Source organism: Leptomonas pyrrhocoris (genome assembly GCF_001293395.1).
Source record: "Leptomonas pyrrhocoris isolate H10 chromosome Unknown, whole genome shotgun sequence".
NCBI classification, from domain to species: Eukaryota; Euglenozoa; class Kinetoplastea; order Trypanosomatida; family Trypanosomatidae; genus Leptomonas; species Leptomonas pyrrhocoris.
The window spans coordinates 254,800-281,193 of NW_015438387.1; the positions used below are offsets into that span (position 1 = coordinate 254,800).

The 26,394-nt window shown below is 55.3% G+C and overlaps 10 protein-coding genes across 14 annotated transcripts; all 10 read right to left on the minus strand.

Moving 5' to 3' along the window:
* Positions 1-670: 670 nt before the first annotated feature.
* Positions 671-4,483, minus strand: ABB37_09432 (hypothetical protein; the record flags this gene model as incomplete). The annotated part of the gene is made up of 1 exon (XM_015808895.1): positions 671-4,483. Exon 1 carries the CDS (start codon positions 3,800-3,802, stop codon positions 671-673), a length of 3,132 nt encoding a protein of 1,043 aa, XP_015652608.1. The 5' UTR covers positions 3,803-4,483.
* A 423-nt stretch (positions 4,484-4,906) lies between these two features.
* Positions 4,907-6,973, minus strand: ABB37_09433 (hypothetical protein; the record flags this gene model as incomplete). Its single annotated transcript, XM_015808896.1, has 1 exon — positions 4,907-6,973. The coding sequence occupies exon 1, from the start codon at positions 6,830-6,832 to the stop codon at positions 4,907-4,909; it is 1,926 nt and encodes a 641-aa protein (XP_015652609.1). The 5' UTR covers positions 6,833-6,973.
* Positions 6,974-7,892: 919 nt separating this feature from the next.
* Positions 7,893-9,389, minus strand: ABB37_09434 (hypothetical protein; the record flags this gene model as incomplete). Of its 3 annotated transcripts, none has more annotated exons than XM_015808899.1 (1): positions 7,893-9,389. In XM_015808899.1, the coding sequence occupies exon 1, from the start codon at positions 8,847-8,849 to the stop codon at positions 7,893-7,895; it is 957 nt and encodes a 318-aa protein (XP_015652612.1). In that variant the 5' UTR covers positions 8,850-9,389. The 3 variants fall into 3 exon arrangements, with proteins under 3 accessions (XP_015652612.1, XP_015652611.1, XP_015652610.1); XM_015808898.1 differs by having other exon boundaries at positions 7,893-9,094; XM_015808897.1 differs by having other exon boundaries at positions 7,893-9,063.
* Positions 9,390-10,021: 632 nt separating this feature from the next.
* Positions 10,022-12,647, minus strand: ABB37_09435 (putative mitochondrial hypothetical protein; the record flags this gene model as incomplete). The annotated part of the gene is made up of 1 exon (XM_015808900.1): positions 10,022-12,647. Exon 1 carries the CDS (start codon positions 12,398-12,400, stop codon positions 10,022-10,024), a length of 2,379 nt encoding a protein of 792 aa, XP_015652613.1. The 5' UTR covers positions 12,401-12,647.
* A 616-nt stretch (positions 12,648-13,263) lies between these two features.
* On the minus strand, positions 13,264-13,648 carry ABB37_09436 (hypothetical protein; the record flags this gene model as incomplete). The annotated part of the gene is made up of 1 exon (XM_015808901.1): positions 13,264-13,648. Exon 1 carries the CDS (start codon positions 13,552-13,554, stop codon positions 13,264-13,266), a length of 291 nt encoding a protein of 96 aa, XP_015652614.1. The 5' UTR covers positions 13,555-13,648.
* A 480-nt stretch (positions 13,649-14,128) lies between these two features.
* On the minus strand, positions 14,129-16,133 carry ABB37_09437 (hypothetical protein; the record flags this gene model as incomplete). The annotated part of the gene is made up of 1 exon (XM_015808902.1): positions 14,129-16,133. Exon 1 carries the CDS (start codon positions 15,923-15,925, stop codon positions 14,129-14,131), a length of 1,797 nt encoding a protein of 598 aa, XP_015652615.1. The 5' UTR covers positions 15,926-16,133.
* A 617-nt stretch (positions 16,134-16,750) lies between these two features.
* ABB37_09438 (putative mitochondrial hypothetical protein) lies at positions 16,751-18,008 on the minus strand (the record flags this gene model as incomplete). Its single annotated transcript, XM_015808903.1, has 1 exon — positions 16,751-18,008. The coding sequence occupies exon 1, from the start codon at positions 17,795-17,797 to the stop codon at positions 16,751-16,753; it is 1,047 nt and encodes a 348-aa protein (XP_015652616.1). The 5' UTR covers positions 17,798-18,008.
* A 1,313-nt stretch (positions 18,009-19,321) lies between these two features.
* On the minus strand, positions 19,322-20,058 carry ABB37_09439 (hypothetical protein; the record flags this gene model as incomplete). 2 transcript variants are annotated; one of them, XM_015808905.1, is made up of 1 exon in its annotated part: positions 19,322-20,058. In XM_015808905.1, the coding sequence occupies exon 1, from the start codon at positions 19,961-19,963 to the stop codon at positions 19,322-19,324; it is 642 nt and encodes a 213-aa protein (XP_015652618.1). In that variant the 5' UTR covers positions 19,964-20,058. The 2 variants fall into 2 exon arrangements, with proteins under 2 accessions (XP_015652618.1, XP_015652617.1); XM_015808904.1 differs by having other exon boundaries at positions 19,322-20,055.
* Positions 20,059-22,857: 2,799 nt separating this feature from the next.
* On the minus strand, positions 22,858-23,890 carry ABB37_09440 (hypothetical protein; the record flags this gene model as incomplete). 2 transcript variants are annotated; one of them, XM_015808907.1, is made up of 1 exon in its annotated part: positions 22,858-23,890. In XM_015808907.1, exon 1 carries the CDS (start codon positions 23,539-23,541, stop codon positions 22,858-22,860), a length of 684 nt encoding a protein of 227 aa, XP_015652620.1. In that variant the 5' UTR covers positions 23,542-23,890. The 2 variants fall into 2 exon arrangements, with proteins under 2 accessions (XP_015652620.1, XP_015652619.1); XM_015808906.1 differs by having other exon boundaries at positions 22,858-23,864.
* Positions 23,891-24,800: 910 nt separating this feature from the next.
* Positions 24,801-26,324, minus strand: ABB37_09441 (putative mitochondrial electon transport protein SCO1/SCO2; the record flags this gene model as incomplete). The annotated part of the gene is made up of 1 exon (XM_015808908.1): positions 24,801-26,324. Exon 1 carries the CDS (start codon positions 26,112-26,114, stop codon positions 24,801-24,803), a length of 1,314 nt encoding a protein of 437 aa, XP_015652621.1. The 5' UTR covers positions 26,115-26,324.
* Positions 26,325-26,394: the final 70 nt, after the last annotated feature.

Here is a 26,394-nt window from a genome sequence, read left to right on the forward strand (position 1 = left end):
CACGGCTTCCGAACGGTGGAACACTTTCGTCCGCACAACTCGAGTGGAGAGACGAGCTACGAAAGGTTACCACAGGTTGACGCACATTCAAAACAGGCAACGTCAACGCAATCGATGAAAGAGCAAAGGCCACGGCGCACGCGGAGCGTTTACAGGGCTCTTTCCTTTTCGATACCTCTTCTGTTGTTACGCGAGCATGACCGGCAGAGTTTAGGAATGCATTAACACTAAACCTTAAAAACAAAGCTTCCCATTGTCTTTGGGGCAATCGATAAAAACGAACACCCGCACTACCGCAGACGTTACCAAGGACAAGTGGCAAAGAAAGCCAACAGGCGCTGTGTTAACGAAGGGAGATACGAAATCAGCACAGACGCGAAACCCAACAAAGAGAAGAATCGGCTTCCTGTTTTATTACTTCTGTTTTCTGTAGAGACCCCGTCTGTGTCTTTGCGCATTAACTCCGCATTGCGGGAAGCCACCACGGCACACGAACCACGTGCCTTGATATTTGGTGTTCAGGAATACTGTAAGATCAAACTTCCACCCACGCTCCTCTGCCACTCAGCTGGTCTGTTCCCTTCTCCTCCTGTAACACACATGAAGGTAGATACGTCCGTATGGGGACATGCACTCACACACACACACACACACACACAGCTCGCGCGCCTCACTCCTGCAGCAGAGGCAGCCCAATGGACCGGGCAGCGGCGTCAAAGTTGACGGACGCATCCCACGGCGTCTCCGGCGGTTTCGTGGCTCCGCAATCGGCGGCCAATACCGTCGGCGCGGCGATCCAGTCGCCCAGCATAAAATAACGTGAGCGCAGCAGCTCCGCCGCGGTGGGCCGTTTGTTGGGGTCGTTCTGCAGACACCAGCTCAGCATATTGCGCGCCTCATCAGAGAGGTGCGGTGGAATGCGCACAACGACGGGGCCGGCGCGCGGCGACAGCACCGCCGGCAGCTCCTGCTCCTTCGCCGCCGCATCGAAGTTCTGTCGCAGGGCGGCGATACGTTTCTGGTACCACTTGTCCAGATTGGCGGTGAGTTGCACGTCGTACTCCTCCTTCTCACGCCGCGTCCTGGGCTTCTGCAGGTTGTGCGGGAGGCAATCCTCCATGATAACGCCGTCATCCGTCACGAGCTCAACGAAGGTCATGGCGAACGCGTAGATGTCGCTAGCGGGGGAGAAGGTACGGCGGTGCAGCACCTCCGGCGCCGCATGCGTGACCGTCACGTACTTGTACATCGGAATGTCCTCCACCTTGTCGGCGTCGCCGTAGGCCAACGCGCGACGAATGAGCGAGGCGTGGTTCAGCTTCGTCAGTGGGACGCCGCCACGGGCGCGGCCCAACGCGCCGGCCGCGTCGGCCATCGTCGTGCCGGAGCTCATTGTGTGTGTTGGCGGCGCCGGGGCCGGGGCAAATACACTGCTGTGCAGCGCCGGCGTCGGTGAGAAGGTCGGGGCCGTCGTGTGGGGGCTGCCGCACACCAGCGCGCTCGTGTTGGTGGATGGGGAGAGCACCATGGGCAGGCGCCCACGCAGGTCCGGCGCGTGCAGCGCATCCCCGGGTTTCACGACGAAGTGATCCGGCGAGACAACTGCCACGCCGCCCAGGTTCGAGCGCAGCAGCGGCACCACCCGCATCGCCGGCGTCGCACGCGGCTCCTCGGGGAGCATCGTCGCGGCCATCAGCTCCGCGTCCGCCTGCGCCTCAACGCCGTCGTGCGGCGAAGGGAAGGGCACGTCGTCGCCGTCGGTGCGCTTGAAATCAAAGTCGTCCATGTAGCGACAGTAGAGCTCGTTGAGTCGCTGGTGATCGCCCGCGTCGTCGCCTTCGAGGTACCTTGCGGTGCGCAAACTATTCATGCTGGCGTGTTTGCCGAAGGAGCGCAGGCCACTGTTGCGCTTTACAGGACTGCCGACGGAGCGGTCCCCACGCAGCGGGGTGGCGACGCTGCAGAGCGACGCTGCCTCATCCGGGCTCGGCTTGTACGCGTCGCTGGCATGGCCACCCCCACGCACTACGTCGCGCTGTTCATACGCCGTGGTGGGCAACGCACTGGCATCTGCGTTGACGTTCACCTTGGCGTCCGAGGTCGAGATCGGCGGCACCGCGCTCGCAGAGTGTGTGATGACAGAGATGTCGACCGGCGCATTGTAGGCGTCGCTCCCACCGCTTTGGTTGACCGCGTTGATGGGCTCGTTGCCGGTCGTGTACGGATCTCTGTTGGCTTGCCAGGGAGTCGCCCCATTCGGGCTACTATTCTTTTTGGTATTATTATTATTATTATTGCCAGCAGTGGACTGTGCCATGGGAGGGTCGAGCAGTGCCAAGGCCCTGCCCAGCTGCGTCGGCGTCACCCCGGCTAAATCGCCAGCCGGCACATCAGAGATGTACGCAGGGAAGTAAGTGCCGTACACCATTTGAACGGGCCGGTTCAGAAAAATGGACTTGGCGCAGAGGTCGTACTGCAGCTCACCGCACCCGTGCACGTGCAGCAGTGCCAGCAGCACATCGCGCATGTAGGCTCGGGCCGTCAACTCGTGCAGCCGGCGCTTGCCGAACTTCTCCGGCATGTCCCTTGACTGATAGCCGCGCAGGGTGCCGTACTTGGCGTACTCGAGGTAAAGGCGGAGTTTCTGCGGGGTGCCGCTCGCCTCGGTCGGTGTCCCCTCCATATTCTGCGACCCGTGCCGCTTGCCGAGGCTGGCTAACGGCTTGGGGCTGGTGTTGCCTGACGGACTCCTCCGGCGCTCCAGAATCCTGCCAATCGGCGAGGTGTACGGACTTGTTGCCTTCACCTTCGGCGTCTTCACTTCGTCGTTGGGCAGCCCAGGGTAGAAGTGACAGCACGCCTCAGGCACGGCAGCCGAGACGTTCTCTGGGTACACGTACTCCAGCACGTAGCAACGCAGCACCCGGGGGTTGTAGGCGGACAGCCGGGTCCAGTTCCGCACCTCCATGCGAATCTGCTCCAACAAAACACCGGTGGAGTAGCTGGCGTACACCGGCATCTCTTTCATGGCTACAATGTAGTGGGAAGCACCACCACCACCAGCGTTGCCGTTGTTGTTCAGCGGCGACGTCACCGAGGCGCTCGCCATGCTCAGCGAGAGGGAACCCGAGACCTCCGTGGAGGCCGGATCGGCGGAGAAAACGATGGAGGAGCCCCCGCTAGCGTGGCGCCCGCCAGGGTGGCGTGGCGCCGTCGCGTTCGCCGTCTCTGCCGTCCCCGTGAAGACCGACAAGCGAGCGAGATGCACCGCGCTGTACATCCCTTTTGCCACCACAGTGTCGCCGATTAATGGTTGGCACTGGTACACCGTCAGTGACGTGAGCGGTGGGCACGCAGCGACCGGATAGTCGGAGGTCCTCCCTGCCTCTGGCACGCTGGTGCCGTCGTTGTTCTTGACGGAGTCCACTTCGCGACTGCCCCCCACCGCGGGGGGTAAGACACCGACGGCAACCGCGACACTGCGTACCGCGTTGATGTGGTCAAAGTACGTCTTGGACACGTCGTCGCTGGGTCTGTAGGCCGCAATGCCACCTCCACCTCCGCCACCACCCATCACGATCCTCCCATTATTGTCGTAGTTGTTGATGTTATTGTTGTTCCCCATCACACCGCAGTGGCCGAACGCGCGCTCAACGACCTTTTCGTTCCCCACTCGTTGGGATGGGTGTGCAGCCGGGTCGGCGTTGTCGCCGCCTCCCTTGGCGCCCCACGCCCGTCGATCAGCGCCCTCACCGGCACGCTTTGGCGTGGCAGCTTTGCCTTTGATGCACGTGCCGCCCATCCTTCGGTTGGTGTTGCTCCTCCGTGTGTTGGGAGCTTCCTCACTACCACAAGAACAACGATGCGTAGAAGAAGAACAGATTGGTGTTGTTCCTCCTCTCTTCCTTTTAATTATTGAACAATGGAAAAATACACTCTCACTTAGTCACCACTAACGTGCGACTACGCAAACGACAACAAATGCGATGGAGAGGGAGGGAGAGACAGAGAGACAGCGAGACGGCGGCACGTCGACCGCGATAGACAAAAGATAGCAAGAGAAAAGATTGATAGATAGATAGATAGATAGGCTTAGAGAGTTCTACGGGCAGCAACAAGTAGAAAAAATAAGACAAGAGACACTCCCGAGAAAAAACCAATGCTATTTTGAAGGAGGAATACTTTGCGCAACGGCACCGCAATGCGTATGACAACAGATGTGTGTGTGTATGTGAGAGAGAAAGAGAAAGAGATAAGGTGTTGAGAAATCAAGAAGCGAAAGGAGATAAAAGGAAAAGAAAGATGCTCCGCAGCTGTATTATGCGAAGGGGAGAGCGTACAATCTGATGAGAGAAATAACGTTTCCTTTTTCAAAGTTTGTGTTTCCTATTCTCGCAATAATGTTTCTTACATGGAAAAAAGGGGGAAGGGGAAAAGAGGAGGGGGAGGGAAACACACACAGTAATGGAAACAAGAAACACACTTCAGGTGTTGCACGCGTATGAAGAACGGCAGTACAATGAAGCAGCGAGGAGGCGGAGAAGGATGCGCGACGTCGCGAAGAACGCACATAACGGGTTATCAAAAGAAGGCGAGAGAAGACAGCAGCAGAGGAAAGGAGAGGGGGGAGGCAAAGGAAGAGAAGAGAAGGGGTAGAGATGGCAGACACAAAAAGGAGCAGTGAAAGAAACAACCAAGAAGAGCTTTGGTTTTTGAGGCAACCTTTTGAACAGTACACCCAACGCAGGCACGTCAAACATAAACTCAACTTCATTGTTATGACTGCCTTCTTTTTTTCTTTTTTGGAAGCGCTGCCGCAGGATTTAGCAGGAATACTTTTTTTAAAGTAGCAGAGATTTTCATAAGCTGTAAATCGAGCAGTTGTAAAGGAATTCTTCTTTTGCATCTACAAAGAATTGGCGGAGCGTGCGATGAGCAGCTTCGTGTGCAACTCCTGCCACTGCTCGCGCACGTGCACCTCAGCACGCCTCAACTCACACAGCTGCGCATCAGCGGTGAGGGATGGGAGCCGAGGAGGAGAAAACGAGTCAGCGACGGTGTTCGGTGTCGCATCGAGGTGCGCTCGGCGCGCAAAAGCGTGATAGAGTCGCGCGAGTCGTATCGCACGCGCGTACACACATCGGCAGTCGCACGAAGAGGGCGATTGCCACCACTGCACGAGTGGCAAAATCGCACCGATTAGCTTCCTTGTTGGCAGCGCACACGACGGAGCCGCGTTGCGACCGTCGAGAAGGGTGTTCAGCACTGGATCTAACACATGAAAAGGCAAGAGAAGATGCTGCTCAAGCGAAACGAGGCTACCCTTGCTGAGACTCGCTGCCAGATCGTTTGGTGCTGTGCAAGCCGGTGAGTCACATGCGCCACGCACGTCTGCAGCTTTCACATCTGTTCCTTGCGTCGCCGCTGGACCCGGCTGGTGTCGCAAGTAGTCAGTGCCCGGCTCTAAACGCAAGGTTTCATGCAAAGAACAAAGATGCTGGAGAAATTCGAGCAACGACAGGGCAGTCGACGACACACATCCGCTGTTTCGTGAGCCGCAGTCGGCGTACTCTGAAAATGGAAAACAGGTAGCTTTCTCTGGACCTGTCGGCTCCGTGTGCGGGTAGGAAGTCCACATTGCATGACGCTGCAAAAGCCGACGCACTTGGCAAGACAAGCACGGCTCGTGAACACTCTCCTTGTAAAGGCATTCGCACCCGTCTTTCTTCTGAGGAGGACACGGACTTACCGTTGCAGCGGTGCGCTCTTCGCCTCCCAGGAGCCCGTAGCGCACCACGTACAAGACGTGGCGGAGTGAGCGCCGTGTTCGCAGCAGCATCGAACGCCACACAGACGCATCCCGCGCGGCAGAGGGGACGATGACGGCCTCCTCATTTATCACCGCATCTGCAGCGGGGGGCCGCTCCCTCATCACGTTCGCACATGGAATGGTCCTCCCTCCCTCCGCTGCTTCGGCGCTCATGGCAGACGAGCAACAAGCCACTGGCGTTGGCACGTCCTCGCCTTCCGAGCTTCGAGATTCCGCAGATAGGGAAGAACGTGCTTGCGGGGATGTCTGTGTTGCTGTGTCGAGGTACCATCGCCAGAGTACCGGCACGCAGAAGGTAGACCGCGAAGGTGTGAACGTCGCATCATCGATCTCTGTTTCCTTCGCACCCTGACGGCGCAGGGTGTACTGAGGGAGGTCAGGCGACATGCGAACACAAAGGCGGTGCAGACGCCGTTCCAACAGATTGAGTTTCTCCATGAGAGGGACAAAGAACTCATGCTGCACAACCCGCGCAAACCACGGCAGCGCCAGTCGCTTCCATTCCTGCGCGAACTGAAGCTTCGCCGCGTGCAGGAGGCGCTGCTGCTGACGTTGAAGGCAACGGGTTCGAATGGCCTGCTCTTGTGGACGGAAGTCTGTTGGAGACAGAGATGGCGCATTTGGTATTGAGAGCACCAAAGACGACGGCTGCGCTGGAGTCACCTGCGAAGGCCTCAATCCTTCTTGCGGTGAATCCACGTTCGACTCTGCACAACCTCCCATGCTCTCACCGCCGATGTGGTCTGCATCTGCGGCGTTTGTGTTCTTCCTCGCTGCAGCTTGAAAAACAGTTGCCGAAGCTATAGAAGTTGTCGGCTGCAGTTCAGAAGGAGTAGCATGAGCCGCATCTCCTGAGGCTGTCAACGCGTCAAGGCGTTCTCTCAGCACACCTCGGCTGCGCTCCAGCTCCGCCTGCTGCCGTGCGATGGCGCAGCGTAGCTCTTCGACTTGATGCAGAGCGGCTAGTACGCCCTCTTCAACGCTCGCAAACGCGCCCTCCATTGCGGTGCGCTCACTCGTATGCTATCGAGAACACACACGCACACGAGCGCGCGTCTTGTTGAGCGTGGATGCAATGGGCTCTGAAGCGCGTTCGAGTAAAGCAGGACCGGTGCGCGTGTCGGTCCATCCACGACGGGGCCCTGTGAATTTGTGTAAAAAAAAAAAGAATAGAAAGAGGAGGGGAAGGGGGCGAGAGAAGTGCGGTAATTGCAGAAGAGTCAGAGTCGGCAAGCTAAACAGCATTCCGCAGCACGTGACTATGCGAATCGACAATGCGATGTCGCTACTAGAAGTGCGTGAAGTGAACAGAGAGAGTGAAGCCTCACGTGATGCAGCCACGCATTACTGAACCACCAAAGCGCAAATACCATGGTCGTCATGTCTGGCAAAACGCTTCCGGAATAGCTGCATCGCTTCACGGCTTTCAGAGCACTTCCGGCTCGGCACACGATAGGTTATCTCTTGCTTTTCATATCGCAGTTGGAGGCGTGAGAAAAGTAAAATAAATAAGCAAGAGAAAACTTGAGACGACATCGATGCCATACGCAGTGGCGAGGCAAAGGAAAAGAAGTGTTTAAAAACAAAAGAAGGACAGCGAAATTGACCGCCACGGATAGAAGTACGAACAAGCACATCGCGGGTGCGCTTCCACGTATACACGCAAACGCACACACATACACACACAGCCTCACCAGGACTTTTCTCGACACACACACACACACACACACACACCAAAGAAGACCTTACAGCAAGAGCACCGAGGGTGGTAAATGCCTCCTACAAAAACTCCTAAAGCTAAAACCTTTACGATCGGTTCTGCGCCTCTTTCGCCTCGTCAAACTCTCGGCGTGCTTTCCATTTTTCTTTAAAGATCTCGGATGCACCAGAGCTGGAGGAAGAAACCAGTGCTTCGTTTTTTTTATTCATTTGTTTTGTGAGTCTGTCATTAAGAAAAGGAAATACTTGTTGCGGGGTATGAACACAATTAACAATGTTTATTGATTTGCCCTTCTTCTTTGGTCCGCCTCTGTGTTGACTCGCTGCGCACGCGCGCTCTCCTCTACGGGGCGGGGTCAGCGGCTTCTTCACCACTGCCAGCGACGCTACCCCGACGGAGATAAAAACCGTAGTACACGACCTGCGCCACGACCACCACGTCCAACAAAATCTGGAAGATGCCGCCGATGATAAACGGCAGCGCCTGCTTCGCGTAGCAGTAGTAGACGACCTTGATCACATCGCCCACAACCCAGGTGAGGATGAGAATCATGGACAGCCCCTCCGTGCTGCGACGGCGCGCGTTGCGCAGAATCTGTGGAAGGACGAGAAGGGCCTCGATGCCGAGAGAGATGTATCCCACCACGGCCGGCGCGGACGCCCACACGCGGCCAATAGAGAAGTAGTAGAAGAGCACCGCAACGAGAGTCACGCAGGCGCTCGCCACGTAACTAAACGCGAAGCTGCGCGGCGTCAGGCGCAGCAGGCTCCTCTCAATTGTGTCTTCTAGGTGAAAGAGAAACCGAACGAAGCGAAAAAAGGCCGCGGCGACCGGCGGGGAGGCGGCGTGGACGTCTTCCGCGAGGACCGTGTCGCCTTGCACGTGAGTAGCGGAGCTGAAGGAACCCTGCGCATCGGTCACCGCCGGCGCCGGTTTGCTGCCCGCCTCCTCCACACTGATTGGGACGACGAGAGGCGAGGGAGAAGTGGCGTTCTCATCGAACAGCACTTCATCTTGCCGCGCGCTGACCATTTGGCTCACGTGTACGTCGAGCACTTTGATGAGTACCCAAAAATGCACCAAGACGCCGAGAATGGCCTGAAACAGCAGAGCAAGCATGTAGTGCTTTCCAATGTAGTAGTAGAGGCGCAGCGTGTTGCTGGTCAGGAGAATGAGGGAGACCATCGGCGCGTAGCCTTCGATGGAGTTGCTCTTCACAATCTCGAAGTACTGCGCCACGTAGCCCACGTGTGGTGCAAACACCAGCAGGGTTTGAAAGACAATCTCCCAGGCGTTCATTGCGGCTGCAATCAAATGTTTTGATACGTTAGAAAACCTTTTGTTCCTTGAGAGGAAAATAAAACGGTGTGCGAGGATATGTTTGTTGTTGCTGCTGCTCCTGTGCCGAAAGAATCAGCAAGTAAGCACAGGAAATGCTGTCGTCGTGTGCGTGAGTTCGCGCGAAATAACAAGATAAAAAGAGAGGAGGTGGATAACCACTCGTTTTCTATTCTGGAGCCGGGAACCAGAAAAACAAAAGACTCTGCGAGAGAGGGAGAGAAGAGAAGAAGCAGGAGAGAGGCAAGAAACGCACAAGAAGAATTCCGTAGAGGACGTAAACGTTTGAAATACGTATATATAACAAAAAAAAACCCAGCAGTCGGTGTGAACAGGATGCACACCTGCGTTTGGAGGGGTTAAAAACGTTCGAGCGCTACGCACGCCACCGTTGTCATTCCAAACAGAAGAAAAAAAGAAGGCACGCCCGTGATAAGGTACAATTGAACGCTTGACAAGGAGTGCAGAAAGGAATCAACGTACGGGCAAACCTCCCTCTTCTAGCACGCGTGCATTGGACCCCAACGGGGCGTAATTGGCGCGTGCTCGCGAGAAGAACGAAAGAAAAAAAAAAGGGAGAACGACGAAGGCAAAGAGTTGATTGCTTTCGTTGTGAGATTTATTTCATCCCTGTTGCAAAACCGCGTTGTTATTTTTCTTCCTTTGAGAGAATTATTCCTGTGAATACGCGCAGTAACGTGGCCACTTGTGAGCCAACACGTCAAACAGTCTGTAAGTGGTGGTGAAAACGGCCTTCCTCTGCCAGTTCCGTTGATCGCCGAATAACTCCTTTGCAATAAGAGAAGTCCATGAACTTTTCCTTTGTTGTTGCATTGCTTGTACACACACACACGCACATGCGCGCACATCCCCCTCACTAACATCTCCATTCTGCATACACAAAGGGAAAAAAAAGAACGGAATCCGCATCGCCAAATGTAAAATTCCGCAATCATTATTATATGTGAATAAACATAGGCAACAAATGAACCCAACACCGTCACGCCCCCAGCCCAACGCGTCCCTGCGCTTTCCATTCGCTTAACTTGTCTCAGATTGCGGTACGTTCCGCTTCTACAGCAACGGCTCACCGACGCCACCAGGGAAAAAGAAATCATGCTTAGAAAGATCTTCTACTGAAGAGTGACGCCGGCAGATCGGTTCGTCTCGGCCAACCTCGACAGGTTGTCGATAAGCTCGTCAGATAGCTTCAGCAGACGCACCACTGTCTCCTCCACAGTGTTGGGCACCCATGCTTCCTTCTTGCCAGCCGCAGCAGCTTCCTCTGAAGTGCGTTCATCCGTCAAAGGAGAAGAGGACGAGGAGGCGCCGTGGCGCATCTTTGCTGCTTCCACCGCCGGCAGGTACGACTCGCGCAGTGACATCTGCACCTCCTTCGCCGTCTGCAGTACCCGCAGCTGCGACACCGTCGCCACGCCTTGCGCCGTGCGCAGCGTGCTCCACAGCACCGCGTACACCTGACCCACCAGCGCAGCCTGCTGCAAAAAGATCAGACGATCAGCTTCGCGTATCGCACCGCGCTGCGCACAAGAAGACGAGGGAGACGCGTGTTCGCCGTCATCGGTGGGCTTGAACAAGTCTGCAAGGTCCGATTTGTAGGTCCGCGGCAGTGCCACGACATCCTCCACTGCGTCGACCAAAATGGTCTGCAACGCCGCCACGGCGTTTGCAGAGGTGGCGGCTTCATCACCGACCTCAGCCACGTTCGCCAGCACCACCAGCGACCGCGACAGCAACGTGAAGTCGTGCGTGTTGTACGGAGCCGCCACCGCAGCAGCCCCGATCTCCGCCCCACCACCACCACGGCGGTGTTCCCGATGCTCCGTGTGCAGACGCACGGCGCAGGCGAGAGCCATGTTGCTGACGGTGCCAGACGCCAGCACATCCGTCACGCCCATCGCCGCAGCAGTCGGATACACGCCGGACGCGTCCGCCGCAGCATCGCTGTCACCGGGGTGATCCTCTTCCACACCGATGCTGCTGTTGCTAACTCCTGTGGTTGCTGAATTGCATTCTCTCGCGTTCTTCCGTGCCAAGTCTTTCCGAGACGCGGTCATGGACTGCATCGTGTCCATCACATTGAGCTGCACATCCTTCTGCAGCCGCACGAGCTCCTCTGCTCCTATCGCGTCCAACCCCTCCAACTCCGTCGTCACAAACAGTGCTGCGTCAATCATGCTGGACAGGGCGGCGACGTACTGCCGCTCCGTCTGCGCCGTCACCTCCAGCACCTCCTCCGAGCCACCCGTCACGCTCTCGCTCTCCACCACCATACTCTCCTGATTGGCATTCGCCGCCTCGTACACGACATCAAAGACCATCGGCAGGTTCGTTGGGCAGCTGGAAACCTCCTGTAGCGCCATCCACGCCTTGTGAAGCAGCGGCAGCAGCACGACCACCGCCGTCTGCTGCGTCACCGAGGCGGCCGGGAACACGACCGTGCCGTAGCGGCGCGCGGGCAGCGAGGCGCCGTATGCGCCGTCGTTACGGCCGTCTCGCACCAGCAACGCCGAGGTGAAGAGGAGGGCACGCACCACTGCGTCCACCGCAACGTAGCTGGCGGCCTCGTAATTAAACGAAATCCCAGATGCGTTCTCCGGCGCCTCTGCTGCCAACAGGGCGGTCAGGGCCCCCAGCGCCGCATCGAGCGCTATCGCCGTTTCTTCTGACAGTCCACGCACCGGGCCAGCCGAAGAGGACGCCGCGGTCGTCGCTGCAGGGGCGGCAGCGGCAGTGGAGACGGCGGCATCGTCCAGCAGAAATAAAATGTACTCCGCCACGCGGTCGACTGCGCCCGCCTTCGTCGCTCGCGCTGCACCGTTGTGCGACATGCAGGTGATGTTCAGCATGGCCATGGCAGCCCAGCACCGCCCACGCGGACTGAGACGGCCAGCCATGACTAGTGTACCAAGAATGAGCTCCACTGCTCCCTCGTCCACCAAAGCGTCCGCCAACGGCGAATGATGAGAAGGCGGATAGGCGCCGTCGCTGGACGACTGCGACGCAACCACAGCAACGCCAGCGTCGTTGTGGCTAGCGCTGGCGTTGCCGTCGTCCGATGCGGTGTCGGTGCCCAGCTGACACACGTTTGCGATGCAGCGGCAGCACCGCTCTCGAATCTCGGGGCTGTGTGGGTAGGTGCGGAGGAGCTCCGTGATTAAGTGGCGAGACGCCGGCTGCGCCGCAACTCCTTCTGTGGTTGTTGCTGTCGCTGCTGCCACTCCCGTTGAGGTATCGGACAGGCACGTGTCGGCGACGTGTTGCGTGTCTTCGTTGGATTGGTCCAGCTGCACCACACGCTGCAGAGCCGCCCTTGTGAAGGCCTCGCCTCCTTGGCGGTAGTGCTCCGTCAGCGCGCTGAGAACGTTGGGAAGGGTGGCGGTGGCGGTGGCGGCAGTGGAGGGGATAGAGGCTGGACGCCCGCTGACATCGTCAACGAGTCGTTGCGCCTCTGCCAGAGTCATGAAACAGGTCCATGTTCGACGAAGCATTGTTGTTCTCCGTTCTACTTCCTCAACAGCTCCCTTCTGCGTTGATACTACTATTAAATATGAAGAGCGTCTGGGGTGGCAAGAGTAGGAGCCCGTTTCCTCGGCAACGTAAGCGTTAGTTCACGCGAAGGGGAGAAGGGAAAAAAAAGCAAAGGTAGGCGTCGAAGGACCTTGGCCAGTCGCACCTGTTGTTGCTGATTTTTCCGTGGCGTGGGATGAGGTGAGCGGGTTCTCACTGTGGTGGTTCTGTGTGGGTGGGTGGGTGTGTGTGTGTGAAGAGCACGGCGTGCCAAATAAAAGAAGGGGTTAGGAAGAGGCAAAGAGGTAAGGAGTTCACAGAGAAGTCCACCATGAGTAGGGGCAGAAGTAAAGGAGTTGGACATGCACGTACCCGCTGTGCCTCCGCAACAGTCGCTCACGACTCAAAAAAGGTTCGAGAAACCACCGAAACGCGGAGGACCACACAAAGGGGGAGGAAAAAGAGAGGCATCAAGAGCCTCCGCGCAAATGAACGATCTCCTCTCTTTAAAGAAAAAGAAAAGAGAGATTGCTACTACACTAGCCGTGTGGTGATCTCCAGATGCACCACTGCTGCTCCTTTACTTTGTGGTTTTGTGTATGTTTTTTCTTTCTTTTATTGTTCTTATTCTTCTTCCTTACACGGCTGCCACAACGCAACACACATGGAATCCACCGCGAAGCAAATAGTCGTCTACTCCTCCACCGCCGTGTTTCACCGTCACGGCGTGGCCAGCCGGCATAAAGAGAGGCAAGGCGGTGCTTCCGCTCCCGTTGGGTAGACAGAGAGAGAAAGAAGAATCACAAAAAGCGGCACAGGACTGGCGCTGATGGATCAGCCCTCCTCACTTCACCCCCTTCTTGCCTTTGATGGCGTGCTGCTTGGCACCGGCAGCCTTACCGAACCTGCCGCTATTGTTGTAGCCACCAGACTGGAACTTGCGCTGGGTGATCTTGCCAGATTTTGTGCGGAACTTGTCGTAGGAAAGCTTCTTGTTCAGCCTCGGGTCTTTCTTCGCGACCATTATTTTCACCTTTCGAACTTGGTTTCGCACCTTGCTCTTCACCATCTTGGGAATGAAGGCCTTACCCTTCGCCTTGGCGGTGCGCCGTCGCTGGTTGTTGCTACGACCCATTCTACCAGCTGTTGTGCGTGTGTATTGTTTGGGGGTGCCTTTTTTCTTTCTCAACTGATGTCGTTCGCACTACACGTGTACATCAATGTGAAGCTCCCCAAGAAGGAAAAGCAGCAAGTCGGTAGGCCAGGTGAAATGGCCAGTTAGAGGTGTTCAAACGAGTGAAAGGGCGCGAAGAGGAGAGGCGACAGAAAGAGAAACAAGTAGAAAAGAGAAGGCAGTGGTAGGCAGTGGGCGTAGATTAAAAAGCCATCGGGTTCGACTTCATTGATTTGAGAAAAGGAGAAAAAAACGTCCTTCGCCGCTTCACTTCAACTTCGAACGCTCGCCTCGATTCCGTCTTTCATCACAAAGGAAACTTTTTTTTTTAAGGCTCATGTTGACGCGAAATAATTATTCTTCTTCGTTGTTTCTCTTGTTACAGTAGTTATGTGGACACACGGCGCTTCCTTCCTTTGAGGAAGAGAAGGTGCTGGGCGTGTATTGCAGCGTCAGTTCATTATCCGTGATGCAGCTTCCACAGCTGCAGTCCCCCTGAGCGTGCGCCGCATCCCTGAAATGTGCATACAGTGTATCAGTCACTATCGCTGCTGGAGGAGGAAGAGGAAGATGCAGCGTTCACCACGCTGCGACGGCCGCTCTTCTTGGCTCCCACCGCAGGCTGCCGCTGCGGCGGTTGCGAAGATGCATGAGGCGCGTTCGCCGTCGAGTGGGAGCTGTTGCTCTTCTTGGTTACAGTTGCATTCACTCTCTTGGAAGGCATTGCGTCAGGGCGGATGCCCAACGTGGTGAGCTCGTCTTGTTCGTCCTGTGCGCGCCGCCTTTCCTGCGAAGAGAGCGGTGTTGCGCTCTCCGCGCGTTTCTTTTTCCTTGCATCACTTACAGGAGGTTTATTCGTTGCCGACGGAGCACGCGTGCGGTCAGGCGGAGAGTTGCCACTACACTGTTGCTGTTGTTGCGGCGGCTTCTTTGATGGTGAGGCACTGCGGGATGACAACGGTGCCGCGTCCTCGCCGATCGAGGCAGTGGAGCTGCGCTTTGCCACTTCTTTGCGGCGACGCTTGTCCCGCCGGCGAGGTGACCCCTCCTCCTCGTCGCTGCTGCTGCTGCTGCTCTCACCGCGGCGCTGGGGGCGCTTTTTCCCCTCCGTGTCGTTGTCGTGTCTCTTGGCGTCGGTCACCGGTGCGTGGCCCGTCTGGCGTTGATGGCCGTTCGATGCTGTCTTTCCCGGACGAGCTTCCCCCTCGTCTGCATCAGCGTCGTCGTGGCTGACGTCGCTTCGACTCCGACTACTCGCGCCTGCTGCGTCGCCCTCCCCTTCTTCATCCTCCTCATCGCTGCTGTGCACCACAAACCCAGAGAGGCTGCTATCCGTCTCCTCCTCTGAGTCGAAGTAGTCCTCCAGCTCCGCCCGCTCACTGGACGAGGTGGAACTGCGCAGACTCGATGAACTGCTGGACAGGTTTAACGCTTTCGCACACGCGCGGCACATGTTCACGCTCGGCAGGCGGCCATCCACGCGACTTCGCTCCGGCGGATGCGGGCCGCCGCACGCCTCGTGCCGCACCTCCCCGCACTGCGTGCACACGAGAAGATCACCGTCCACCTCGCCGCAGCCGGCGCAGTGGTTCACCACGATGAGCGGCGGCGGCACCGCGCTGCCCGCAAACGAAGAGCCCGTGTTGTTTGGTTTGGGGGCGGTGTACGGGAGATTGGCCAGCGCGCTTGTGAAGCCCCCAGTCGCTGTTGCCGTGGCTGCCCGTGTATCGGTGAGGAGGTCCTCCAGCGAAGGTGGATGGCGGCCGACGACGGTCCCTTGGCTTGCACCACCAAGCCACAACAGACTCTCGCGCGTTGAGTCGAGCAGGCCACCGTCTCTGCTCTCCTCAACACCACCGGCGGCAACGGCGCTGAGGGCCGTCTGCAACATGCGCGCCGCCGCCTGCGATGCCTCGCGCAGTTGCTGCTGGATGCCGTGCATGTACTCGTACTGTTCTTGCTTACGATGGTAGAGGCCGAGCAGCTGCAACTCTCGTGCCGTAAGTTGGGCAACGGCCCAGGTGGGCATTGCAGGAGGCGTCGAAGTCGCAAAGAGCGCTGCACGACCGAATAAGTGAGCCATTATCGCCTCTACCGCATCCACCGGCGACTGCATGTTTTTCCCTTTCGCGTATGCCTCTGCCCATGCCGCCACCTCCTTTGGAAAGGCCTTACTGGCGCGCGGTACGATGTACTGGGTGAACGCCGCGCGTTTGGTGGAGTTGCCGCCGCTCGCCTCCTCTGCTGGTGCGTCGAGCCCGTCAGGTGACGTAGAGAAGTAATAGGGAAAGGCCTGGGCGAGGGCTCGCCACTGCCGATTGGTAAGGTCCATCGCCTGTCCAGCCGAGAGAGAGAGAGCGAGAGGGGTGATACCCTTCTTGTCTGTCTGCGTGCTGTTGCAAATAATAGCAGTAAGAAAAAAGGACGCTGGCGTCAATCAGCAGAGGTCAGGTGGAGAAAGAAAGCGTTCTATGCGTATGCGTGCCACTCCTCTGCGGGGCCGGTGAACGGAATACCAGAGGGTTGAATTCAGTCGTCGCTGGAAGGGGAGCGGCAGTAGAAGACGCCAAGGGAGGAATCCACAGAAGACGTTAAAACATGTGTGCAGAGAACAGCGCAGCAAAGAAAAAGGGAGGGGAGAGGTTCACACATTCATTGTGTCTCTTTCTTTGAGCGCGTGTGTGCTTTGAAAGAGTGGCCGCTAACGTACGGCAAGAGGAGGTTGCACTTCGCCGTAAAAGCGATGAAGGACAAATGCTAGTGCGACACGCGCAGGTGAACAAGGGAGAAACACCACTAAAAATCCCCTTTTTTCGGTTGTCTTGTCGCTTCTTGCAGGCTGAGGAGTGCCATCTCAAGAGACCGCTGCAGGCTACAGGAGGGAGAAATAAAAATTTTTAAAGAAAAACGTGGAAATAAGAATTGTGACCAGTTTTCTAGTAAAAACAGAAGTAGATATATGTGTTAAAAGAATGCATCCAAAGTGCGTTGCAACACACCAATCTGATCATATCGTTGGACCGGTGTTCCACCTCCACATCCAAGAACACGACACGGCACATTTGCTCCAAAGCACAGTACAATAAAAAGTCACAGCGCACACCCGTCGGAGGGGGGGGGGGAGGGGGAGAGGGGCGGCTCCAGACCGTCGCACCGCTTACTTCTTCCGCCACACCGTGCAGTGAGAAAAGCCGAGCTGGTAGTGACGGATGTGATCGCGAATTAAGAAGCCCTCGTCACTCTCGCTGAGGAGCTCAAACTCCTTCTTCAGCGCAGCCACAATCACCTCCTCGCTGCGCGCGCCATCGCGGGTGCCGCCGAGCCACTTCGCCTTGGGCGTCGCATCCTCCCACCAGGAGTAGGGATCGGCGAGGATCAACACGCCTTCCTTCTCCACCAGACGGCCAAAGCTGTGGATGAGCCGCTGGGGGTCTGGCACGCGATCAATCAAGTTCAAGCACAGCACGCCGTCGAACTTCTCGCCCTTCTTCGCCTGCCAGTACGTCACGTCGGAGTATCGATTGGAGACGGTCTTCTCCATCTTGTGATCCTCCTCGAACATGTCCATCGCATCCCCGGCGTAGAAGGCGCAGCGCTCGGGGTGCACGCCACGAGGCAGCTCCAGCTCCCGCGGTTCCGTAATCTCACCCTGCACCGGTGCGGTGTACAACACCTTCTTACCCGACTTCGGCATGGCGGCGACTTCCTTCGCAAGGTGAATGAAGACCTCCGAGAAGTCGATGCCGACAACGCCGCCGTCGAACACCTTCGACATTTCGAGCACCGAGGCACCAGTTGCGCAGCCCACATCAAGGCCACGGAGGCCGCGCTTCCCGGGTTTCAAATAGGTGTGGAATTTGTGCGCCAGTCGCGTAGGGAAGTCCGACGCCTCACTGACGGCCCGCAGGCGCTGGGTGTAGCTCTCCTTGGACGGGGTGTAGTGGAACTCCATGTACTGCCGCGCGGAAGCTTCGCTCTCGTAGATGTCGGAACTCTTCGAGTGGCTATCGGGGCGCACGCCTGCGCCGCTGTTGGAACGGCCTGCCAGGCGCATGGCGAGAAAGGTCACGCCAGACGCAGCCACCGCGGTGGCCACGACCGCGCCAGTCAGCCTTTTCTGCTCTGCGGACCAGTCCTTCGTGGCCTCCTCCGCCTTGCTGAGGAGCTGCTTCGGCACATTCTTGAGGGTATCCATCACGGACATCGCTGAAACGATGAGAGCACACACACGAAAAGAGAAGAGAAAAGTTGGCGATAGTAATAAGAAGAAGAAAACGGTAATTAATAATAGTAATGACACACACACACACACACACACACGTGAGCTGCGTGAAGGAAGTTTCGCCGCTGCGGGTTCCTATTGACTATTGAGAGGCGTCGTTTGGAAAGATTAAATTTGCTCGGAATATGATCTCTGTTAGAAAAAAAAGGCGTAGAGAACACCCATAAAGAAAAGAGAGGAGGAGGGAAAAGTCGGAGAGAGAATAGGTAAGCCGCATTCGTTGACCCGAAAACGACGATGGTGCTCCTCCGTGTGCACACACATACAGAACTCGACACAAAGCGGAGGCGTGCAGAGAGCACATTCAGAGAGGATAAAAGCTACTAAAACGGCACACATATATAAAAAAGAAGAACCTGCACCACGCGCCACATGAACGAACACGGAAGCGCTCTTCGACAACAGGAAAAGAGGAGTTTCCATTCACGTGGCAGCCTGACACTTCCACTTCTTTCTTGTCGTGACCGCAATGCCACAGAAAACAGCCCTTTTTAAGTACTTTTTTGTTGCTGCTGCAAATATTGCATGACGATGAAGAAGAACAACTAGAAGAGAAATAAAAGTAAACGCCAACAAACGGGCAGTTTGGTTAGCGTCTTAATAAAAGCAACGAGCAACGGTGTTGATGTAACGCAGGCTCATGTGTACGCTTTTGCGTCTCTGTCGACATCAGAAATTGTACGCAGCGGAAAGAAAGTCAGAAAAGACCGATGAAATGGCTCAACCTCACGCGAAAACAGAGGAGAGAGAAGTGCTTCATAAAATATGAAAACGATGAGATAACGCGCTTCTCCTTTCGTTTGTCTTCCGTTTCGCAAGCAGACCGACGACTCTGCCGGTTTTTCCCCCTCTTTTCTAAGCAGTAATTTTTTTTCCCCCTATTACAAGGACGAGCACACATGCGGGGGGTGGGGGGGGCATTACCGCGGTCAGCAGCGACAACCCCACAAGCAACCACGCCTTTTATCCCCACCCCACCCCTACCCCTCGCACCGCTTAGCGGATACGCACGCACTCTACCAGAATCGCTCTTCACGTATGCGCGTGGACGGCTCGAACAACACAGAGAAACGTTGCAGCGACGCCCACAGACGACCGTCTTTCCCCTTCACTTTACTGCAGCTCTTCACTCATTCAACTCAACCCACACACACACACAGGTACGAAGTGTTGTCCACATCATTTCATACAACAAGCACTTCAATATGGAATATGAAAAAAAAAACTTGAAAGCAAGTAGCAACAGACAAAAGGAAAGAAAAGAAAACGCGTAGGCAACGTCACATCAATGAAAAAGGCTAAGCAGGAATAATAGAAAAAAAAAGCCACGCAGCGCTCACACCGGACATTAACTGGAACGGAAAACGCAGACGCATCTCGGTTCGCTGAAGAGAAAAAAATTGCCCGGGAAAAGTATTGCTGTATGTAATAATAGCATAATATGTCTTACACGGCGAGACCCACCGCCATGAACAAATGACTCGTCGTACGGCGATCTTTGGCGGCCTGCTGCTCCTCGTAGGCGGCAGGCTCCTCCCCATCGTCGGCCCTATCGCCGAACTCGGGCCCCTCCTTCCCCACGTTTGCGCGACCAAAGAAACTAATGTTGTGTGACGTGGTCTGTCGGACCTGCTCCAGCACCGGCGGCTCCTCCTTCTTTGGCCGCGGCACCTTCTTGCGTGGCTCGTACAGCGCCTTCACGTGCTCCCAGCCGAAGCCGGCCAGCTTCTTTTGCGTCTCCTGCTTTGAGATGTGCGCCTTGTGACGCACGGACAGCTTCACGTCGAGATGGGTGGGCGTGACGATGAAGCGCAGGTCTTGAATGTTGCTCTCCGGCTCGTGCACGGCGGCGGCGGCATCGCTGATGAAGGCACGCGTCAGGTCCTCGCGCTTCTGCGTCAGTGGGATGTCCCAGTCCGCGCCGTGGAAGTGGAGGCAGTGCTTCGTGAGCTCAAAGCCCAGCTGATCGATTTGGCGCTCCTGGCGCGGGTAGCGGAGGCCGTCGATGATGCGGTCGCGGCCCTCGTCGTCGCTGCTGGCCGCAACGTTGAGCTCCTGCTCGCTATCGCTTTGTGGATTCGCGCGCATCTTGCGTGGATGTTTAGAGAGAGTGACGCTGTGTAAAGGGGGCTGCGAAAGAGTTGTATTGGGGGTTGCTGAGGTTTGTTTTCCTTCCTATCTACTGAAGCAATCGCATAGGCAGCGTCAACAAAGTGGAAGGACAGGGAGACGGCAAAAAGAAAGAAGGGGGAAGAGGTGACAGACACGACCCTTGAAAGAGAGAATAACTAGAAATAAATCGTAATGCGCCCCGGTGGCAGCACTGACGGTGGCGGAGAAAATCGATTGAAAGTACACGATCTACTTCTTCAACGAAAAAAAAAGAGCGCTTGTGGGAGCGGTTCCGAAAGTGCCCGAGGCATCTAGGAGTTCCTACCGCCTTCGTGATGTGTTCGGAGAGGCGCGCACACATGTACACCGTTTTCAGGCGTTGCAAACTGCTAAGCCAAGAGAAGGGAGGAAATGATTCCGTGAAATGTCGTTTCCTTTTCGCTTGCCTCGCCCTCTCTGCTGTGTACGTGCTCACTGCTGCTCACCCCTCCCCTCTCTCCTCTCCTCCCGTGTAGGTGGCTACGGCGACCAACCGTGAAAGGTCAAATCACCCACCACCTTAAATTGGGTGGAGTTGAAGGAGTTGAAGAGGTGCGTGAAGCAACATATCCAACTCGCTTGCTACTATGTGTCCATTTTCCCGTTAGACGTAACTGATCGTTTGTTTGTTTGTTTTTCCACCACAAATCATCGTCATCCAATCCGATTATAACAGGTTAACTTCTCGTATTTTTCTCCTTTTACCAAAGTTATCAAAGCAAGTACAAAAACATGAAAAAATACAATGATCGCCTAATCGAGAAAATAGGGGAAAGAATCGTAAGCAAAAATCGCAGATTGGCAGAAAAGAAGAGGAAATGAAAAGGTCAAAAGCACACACACACACAAGTACATGAACTTTTTCTTTTCCTTTCTCTAACTATGGAATGTCTTTCGAAACAAGCGTTTGTGAGTTCGTTGGCTCTCCTTCCTTCTATGCATAACTCAAATTGGCTTCTCGCACCCATAAATTGGAAAATAAAGAAGGTCGTAATACTGACGTTCAATTCGTCTCCTATACTACGTGGCTGCACCGTATGGTAACACAAACCTACGTCTCACAAAAAACACTTTCATTCAAATTCGTGCCTTTTTCCTTTGGTTTTCTTCCGTTTTCCCCTGCTTGCAGAGTTCTTTGTCGCCGGTTCACTACTGCATTCACTTCCGCCTCACACTTACGTACTTACTTAAACAGATTCCTTTTTTTGCTATCAATATTTTGCACAAACTGTCGTGAGGCACGGCACCATCATCAGCAGCAGCAGCAGCAAAAAAAAAAAGAAACGCCTCAATAACCAAATCTAACAAGAGGTGGGAATAACTAGCGCGGTAGGGAGGAACCGGGAACAGAAGTGAAGCAAAGGAAGCAGCGGCACGCCTGGCACGGGTTTTGGTTCACCGTTTCGTCGAGCAGGAGAAATGGGAGGAAACCGTAGTAAAAGCCACTCAACCTTTACAGGTACCAAAAAGAGAAGGAAAACGCACGCGAGTGAATAAAAATGGTAGGAGGAATCGTAATACATTGGAAGAAAAACAAACCCAAAAACTCCCACGAAAGGAGAACGAGAGAGAGAAGGAAAAAAAAATAGCGTGAGAACAGAAGAGAGGCTGCGGAACGACTTCAAGTCACAGAATTACGTTTCGCTTAGTTCGAAGGCCGGCAAAAAACAAAGGCGCTTTCACCACTGAAAAGAAGAGACACTCTTTCGAAGCGTAGCTCTGACACACTCCGCCACGGCCCAGGTGCTTCTGGTCCCGCCTCTCAGCGGAAAAAGGGGGTAAAAGAGCAGTCGACACATTTTCTTTTTCTCTTGCTTTTCTTCATGTTGCCGTCCTGGTGTCACCCGCTCAACACCCTCTTCGCCTCTCCTTACTCCTACCCGCGTAGCTTCGCCCGAAACGAGTTAAATATTGCGTATGTGTATATAATAGGTCGCCCTCGCTCGCTCGCTCTCGCTCTCGCATTATCACTGTCTCCACAACGGCAGACAGCGTGAAAGCGGCGCAATAGGATCCTGGTTAGAGCGCCGCAACAACAGTGAAAAACAAAAAACAAGAAATTGAATGCTCCGCCTCCACCAGCGCAGAGCCGTCAAAAGTGTATTGGGCACTTCAAAAAAAAAACCTCTCGTAGAGGACTCGCTACATTGTCGGGGCGACACAAGAAGGAAAAGAAAAGCAATGTAAGCGCTTCACAGTTGTTCAGTCGGACATGTAATGCACCCGCATCTGTATACATTATCCAGCTGCCGCACCTTCGCCGCTACTCCCGAGTTAAAACACCAACTATAGAAACAAAGGAAAAAAAAGAAGATAATAAAAAGACTGCTCTCATAACCTATGGTGGCTTTTCTCTGTAGTTGTTGTTGTAAAAGAAGGTATCCCCGCTCTACGAATTTGCACTGCAAAACATATACATATATAAACAATCTGTGGTTAATGAAGACAAAACACCGTTTTCTCGTATTTCGAGCAAGAAGGAAAAAACAGCACTGTATTGGGAGCCCATTCACCTGCCGCGCCACACCTTCTCGCCCTTCCTCTATCGCGGCATCCCACGCGAGCTCCGAACACTTGGCGCCCGCACTCCCCACACGCGGTCGTGCCATCGCACCGCGTACACGCGAGAAGAAGAGCAGCCACAGGAAGTCACTCCGAGGGGCGAATGGGGTACACAAATCGAAAACAGTGAGGGGATCCGAAAACGCCAGAGAAAGAAGAAGAGTCCTTTTCTTTTAAAAACAAGAGGGAAAATGGGCAAGAGAAACGATGTAAATATGCAAAAACAAAAGGAGGGCCTAGAAACAAAAAAAAGAAGAATTATAATGTCCCTACGCCTGGAAAGTTGTGTAGATGCGGCAGGTCTTGGGGAAGTTGTACTTCTGCAGAGCGGCGTGGATCTTCTTCTGTCGTGCACGGCTCTCGCTGTACAGCACAAAGGTCACCTCCATGCACTCGTGCATCTTGATCTTCACGCGCTTCGCCTCCTCTGCCTCGACGTTGGCGGAGTCCTTGATATCCTCCAGGAAGGCCGCCTCGATCTCGGAGCGCTTCTTGCGCAGCACCTTCGCCCACTTATCACCGTGGAAGCGAACGATGTGACGGGTGCGGCCACGGCCGCTCGCCTCGGCATCCTCCTGCGCGCCGCCCTGCAGGGCACATTCCCCCTCTGACGGCTCCGTCGGCTCCTCCGACTTGACGGACACGGCGGCCTCGCGGTCCTCGGCGGCAGCGCCGGCGGCATTCTCGTTCTCTACCGGGGTGTGGTCCTTGTCTTGCGTGGCAGCAGCGGCAACAGCACCAGCGCTACCCGCGGCAGCCGCGGCGGCCTCGCCGTTGCGTGGGGTGTAGTCGTCGTGCGGCGGCGTCGGCGGGGCCTCCACCTCCCAATCGGGCTCGTTCGTATTCGTGCTTTTACGGCGGCCGGCGGCGAGGGAGGCGCGGCGGGACTGCACAGACGAGCGGCGCACCTCGTCGGGCATCGGGTGCCAGACGCAGCTTTCACGGCGAGACATGATGACAGATAGATAGAGATTGATGGTTTGTGGGGATTTTGTTTGCAAAAGAAAAAGCTTTGCTGGCGGTGCAAAAGAGGGTTTTTTTTAGCTCTTTCAATTATTCTTCTTGCGCGAAGCAACGAGAGAGAAACAGAAAAGGGAGAAGAAGAAACAGCACTCACACAACGTGAAAATAACAATGAAGGAAAGTTAAAGCACAGTGAAGAAAATAAAAGGGAAAAGTATGTATACGAATGCGTTGTATGGGGTGGGAATAGTGGTAGTGGTACGAAAGCAAGGGAACGAAGAGGAAAGAGAAAAACACAAGTGGGAAAACTTTCTACAGCAGGATACAAAATTATTATCCTTCACACAACCCGAAAGCGGTCGGGCGTGAAAGTGCGTCGTAGCAGCAAACGCAACAATTGTGTACGTGTACGTGTACGGAGGAAAAAGAAGATTTGGAAGAAGAAAAAAGAAAGGAAAAAGAGGGACGAAAAAAGAGAGCGATGACGCGGCAGAGCAAAAATCCGAACTCCGGTTCACCTCCCCGGAATCAGCCAAAAGCAGCCATTATGGGAAGTACACGTTGCGCCTTCGTAGTGCGGGTCAACAAAACATATATTTTCTTTTCTTAATGTTTTGTGCCCTCCCTCCCTCCCTCCCCCCCCCCCGCCTCTTCAACGGCTTGATGAACGGTGGTTTTCACACAGGACAGTGGCGCAGGCACCTTGGTTTTCGATTCACTCTACATCCTAAAGAGCGTGAAAGGAGAAGTGATGTGACCTTTTTCTTTTTATGATAGGGTGCGTTTGTACGTGTTGGTGTAGGAGCGTGTTTTGCTGGCTTTGAAGAGTGAAAGCAAGAAAAAAAAAAGAAACCTGTGAAGTCGGGCGTTTTCTGCTGTGATTCCCAGCCTTCCACCTCGGCGATAGAAGGCGACGTCCAAAAACCCGATTGAAAACAACAGTCGAGACCCTGTTCTTTTGTCAGTGACACTTCAAGCGTGCGCACTCACAAACGATTAAGAAACAAACAAAAAAGGCCGACACCGCCTACGACGCTTGCGGTGCATCTCACCAGCGCTTCTTGACATCGTCATCTTCGCCACGCCTGGTGGCCTACCGTTGGAAGTGGCGATGCAGATACGCGATGCTCGCAGAACGAAACGGAAGCCTCAGAAAAAAAATCGTTACTGCATGGCGCAAAGAGGAAAGCCGCCGTGCGCACAGCCACGTCTTTTCTGTTTATTCCCCTTGCTGTTTTTGTCTCTCCGCTCATGCAGTTTTCTCCTCTCTTCCTCGATCATCTTCTCCTCCGTTGCGGAGAGAGGACAGTCCCTTCGGCTGGTTCGTCAGAGCCGCCTCTTGGGCCGCCTGCGCTTCCGCGTTGTCCATCATCGAGGCCACATTCGCGATCTGCAAGTTTGCAGGCGTCTCGCCCTCCTCAACGACCTTTTCCCCGCGCAGGGCACGCTGCTGCTCCTCTGTCGCCTTATTTCGCTCGTAGTCCATCATGCGTCGGAGCAGCTTGCTGTAGCTTTCAAACCACTGAAACTCCTTCGTGGTGTAGTCGCTGAACTTGCCGGCAGGGTCCATCAGATACATAATAATGGAGTGATCCACCAGATAGTCGTCCTCCGACATCGCTTCTTCATCTGGGACGGCAAAGTACACACGGTACTGCCGCGCGGCCTCCTCCACCTCCTCCTGGGTGCCGACCAGTCCCATAATGCGCGGCGAGAAGTCACTGAGGTACTCGCGGATCTTCTCCGGCGTGTCGCGGCGAGGGTCCAATGAGACAAAGATCGGCTGCCAATAATCCTTGCCAACCTTCTTATCCAAGTGGTTAATCACACGCACCATCTTCGCCATCTCCTCCGGGCACACATCGGGGCAGTTCGTGAAGCCAAAGTAAATGTAAAGCCATTTGCCCTTCAAGTCCTCGTCCGTCACACGCTTGCCCGTCTTCACGTCCATTAGATTAAACGGACCGCCAATGCTGGGGCCCTCGGGGCTATCGAAGGATTTCACAGCGCGCAGCTTGGGGTCAAAGCGCATCTGCTCGCGACGCACGCGGATCGACACGACCACTGTCATCACCCCCAACGTGAGAAAGCCCAGCGCCCACAGCATCCACGCCGGGTTGTCGCGCATCTCATCGACGGCCTCGCTTATCGTACGCCCCGCCCGCTCTTCCATCTCATGCTTCTCGACGTACTCGTTGTAGGTGTAAATCTGACTGTCCTTCTGCTCCGCCACACGGATGTGGATTGGCTTTTCTTGGTCCACGATGTCGATATCCTTGCCCCCGCTGCGGGCGGAGTTGGATGCCCAGCGAGCACAGAGGGAGAGAGGAGTGGTGGCCCGAGTGCGCTGCGCAGAGAGCGAGGCAAGACGCCAACAGCTAGAAGGTGTTTGTCGTGGTGCGCGAAGTACCGCAGACGTGGTGGGCCGAGGCGCTGCGAACGACAAGGACGGTGGACAGACAAACCACCGAGAGGAGCTAAGGAGGGGCACGAGAGCAGCAGCACCTCCGCGGACGGAGCACCGACGGCCGCTACTTCGTTGATATGCTGCAAAGCCACGCATGAGAACGCCCAGAAAAGAGAGACCGAGAAACGTTGACAGAAATCTCGAAAAGAGCAGTTTTCAGAACACTCACGATAATATTGTTGTGATGAGCTGTGAAGAGAGCACTTTCAGAAGAGAGAAGCGTAACGCGGATAGGAAAGCACGGAGTCTCTCCGACGTAGAAGTACTGCTTCCTTTAAAGTTTGATGAGGTAACCCGGTTATACCCTGCAATGAGGAATAAAGAGTAGGAAAAACAACAGAGATACAAGTGGTCAGGCAAGCCAGATTTCTTGTTT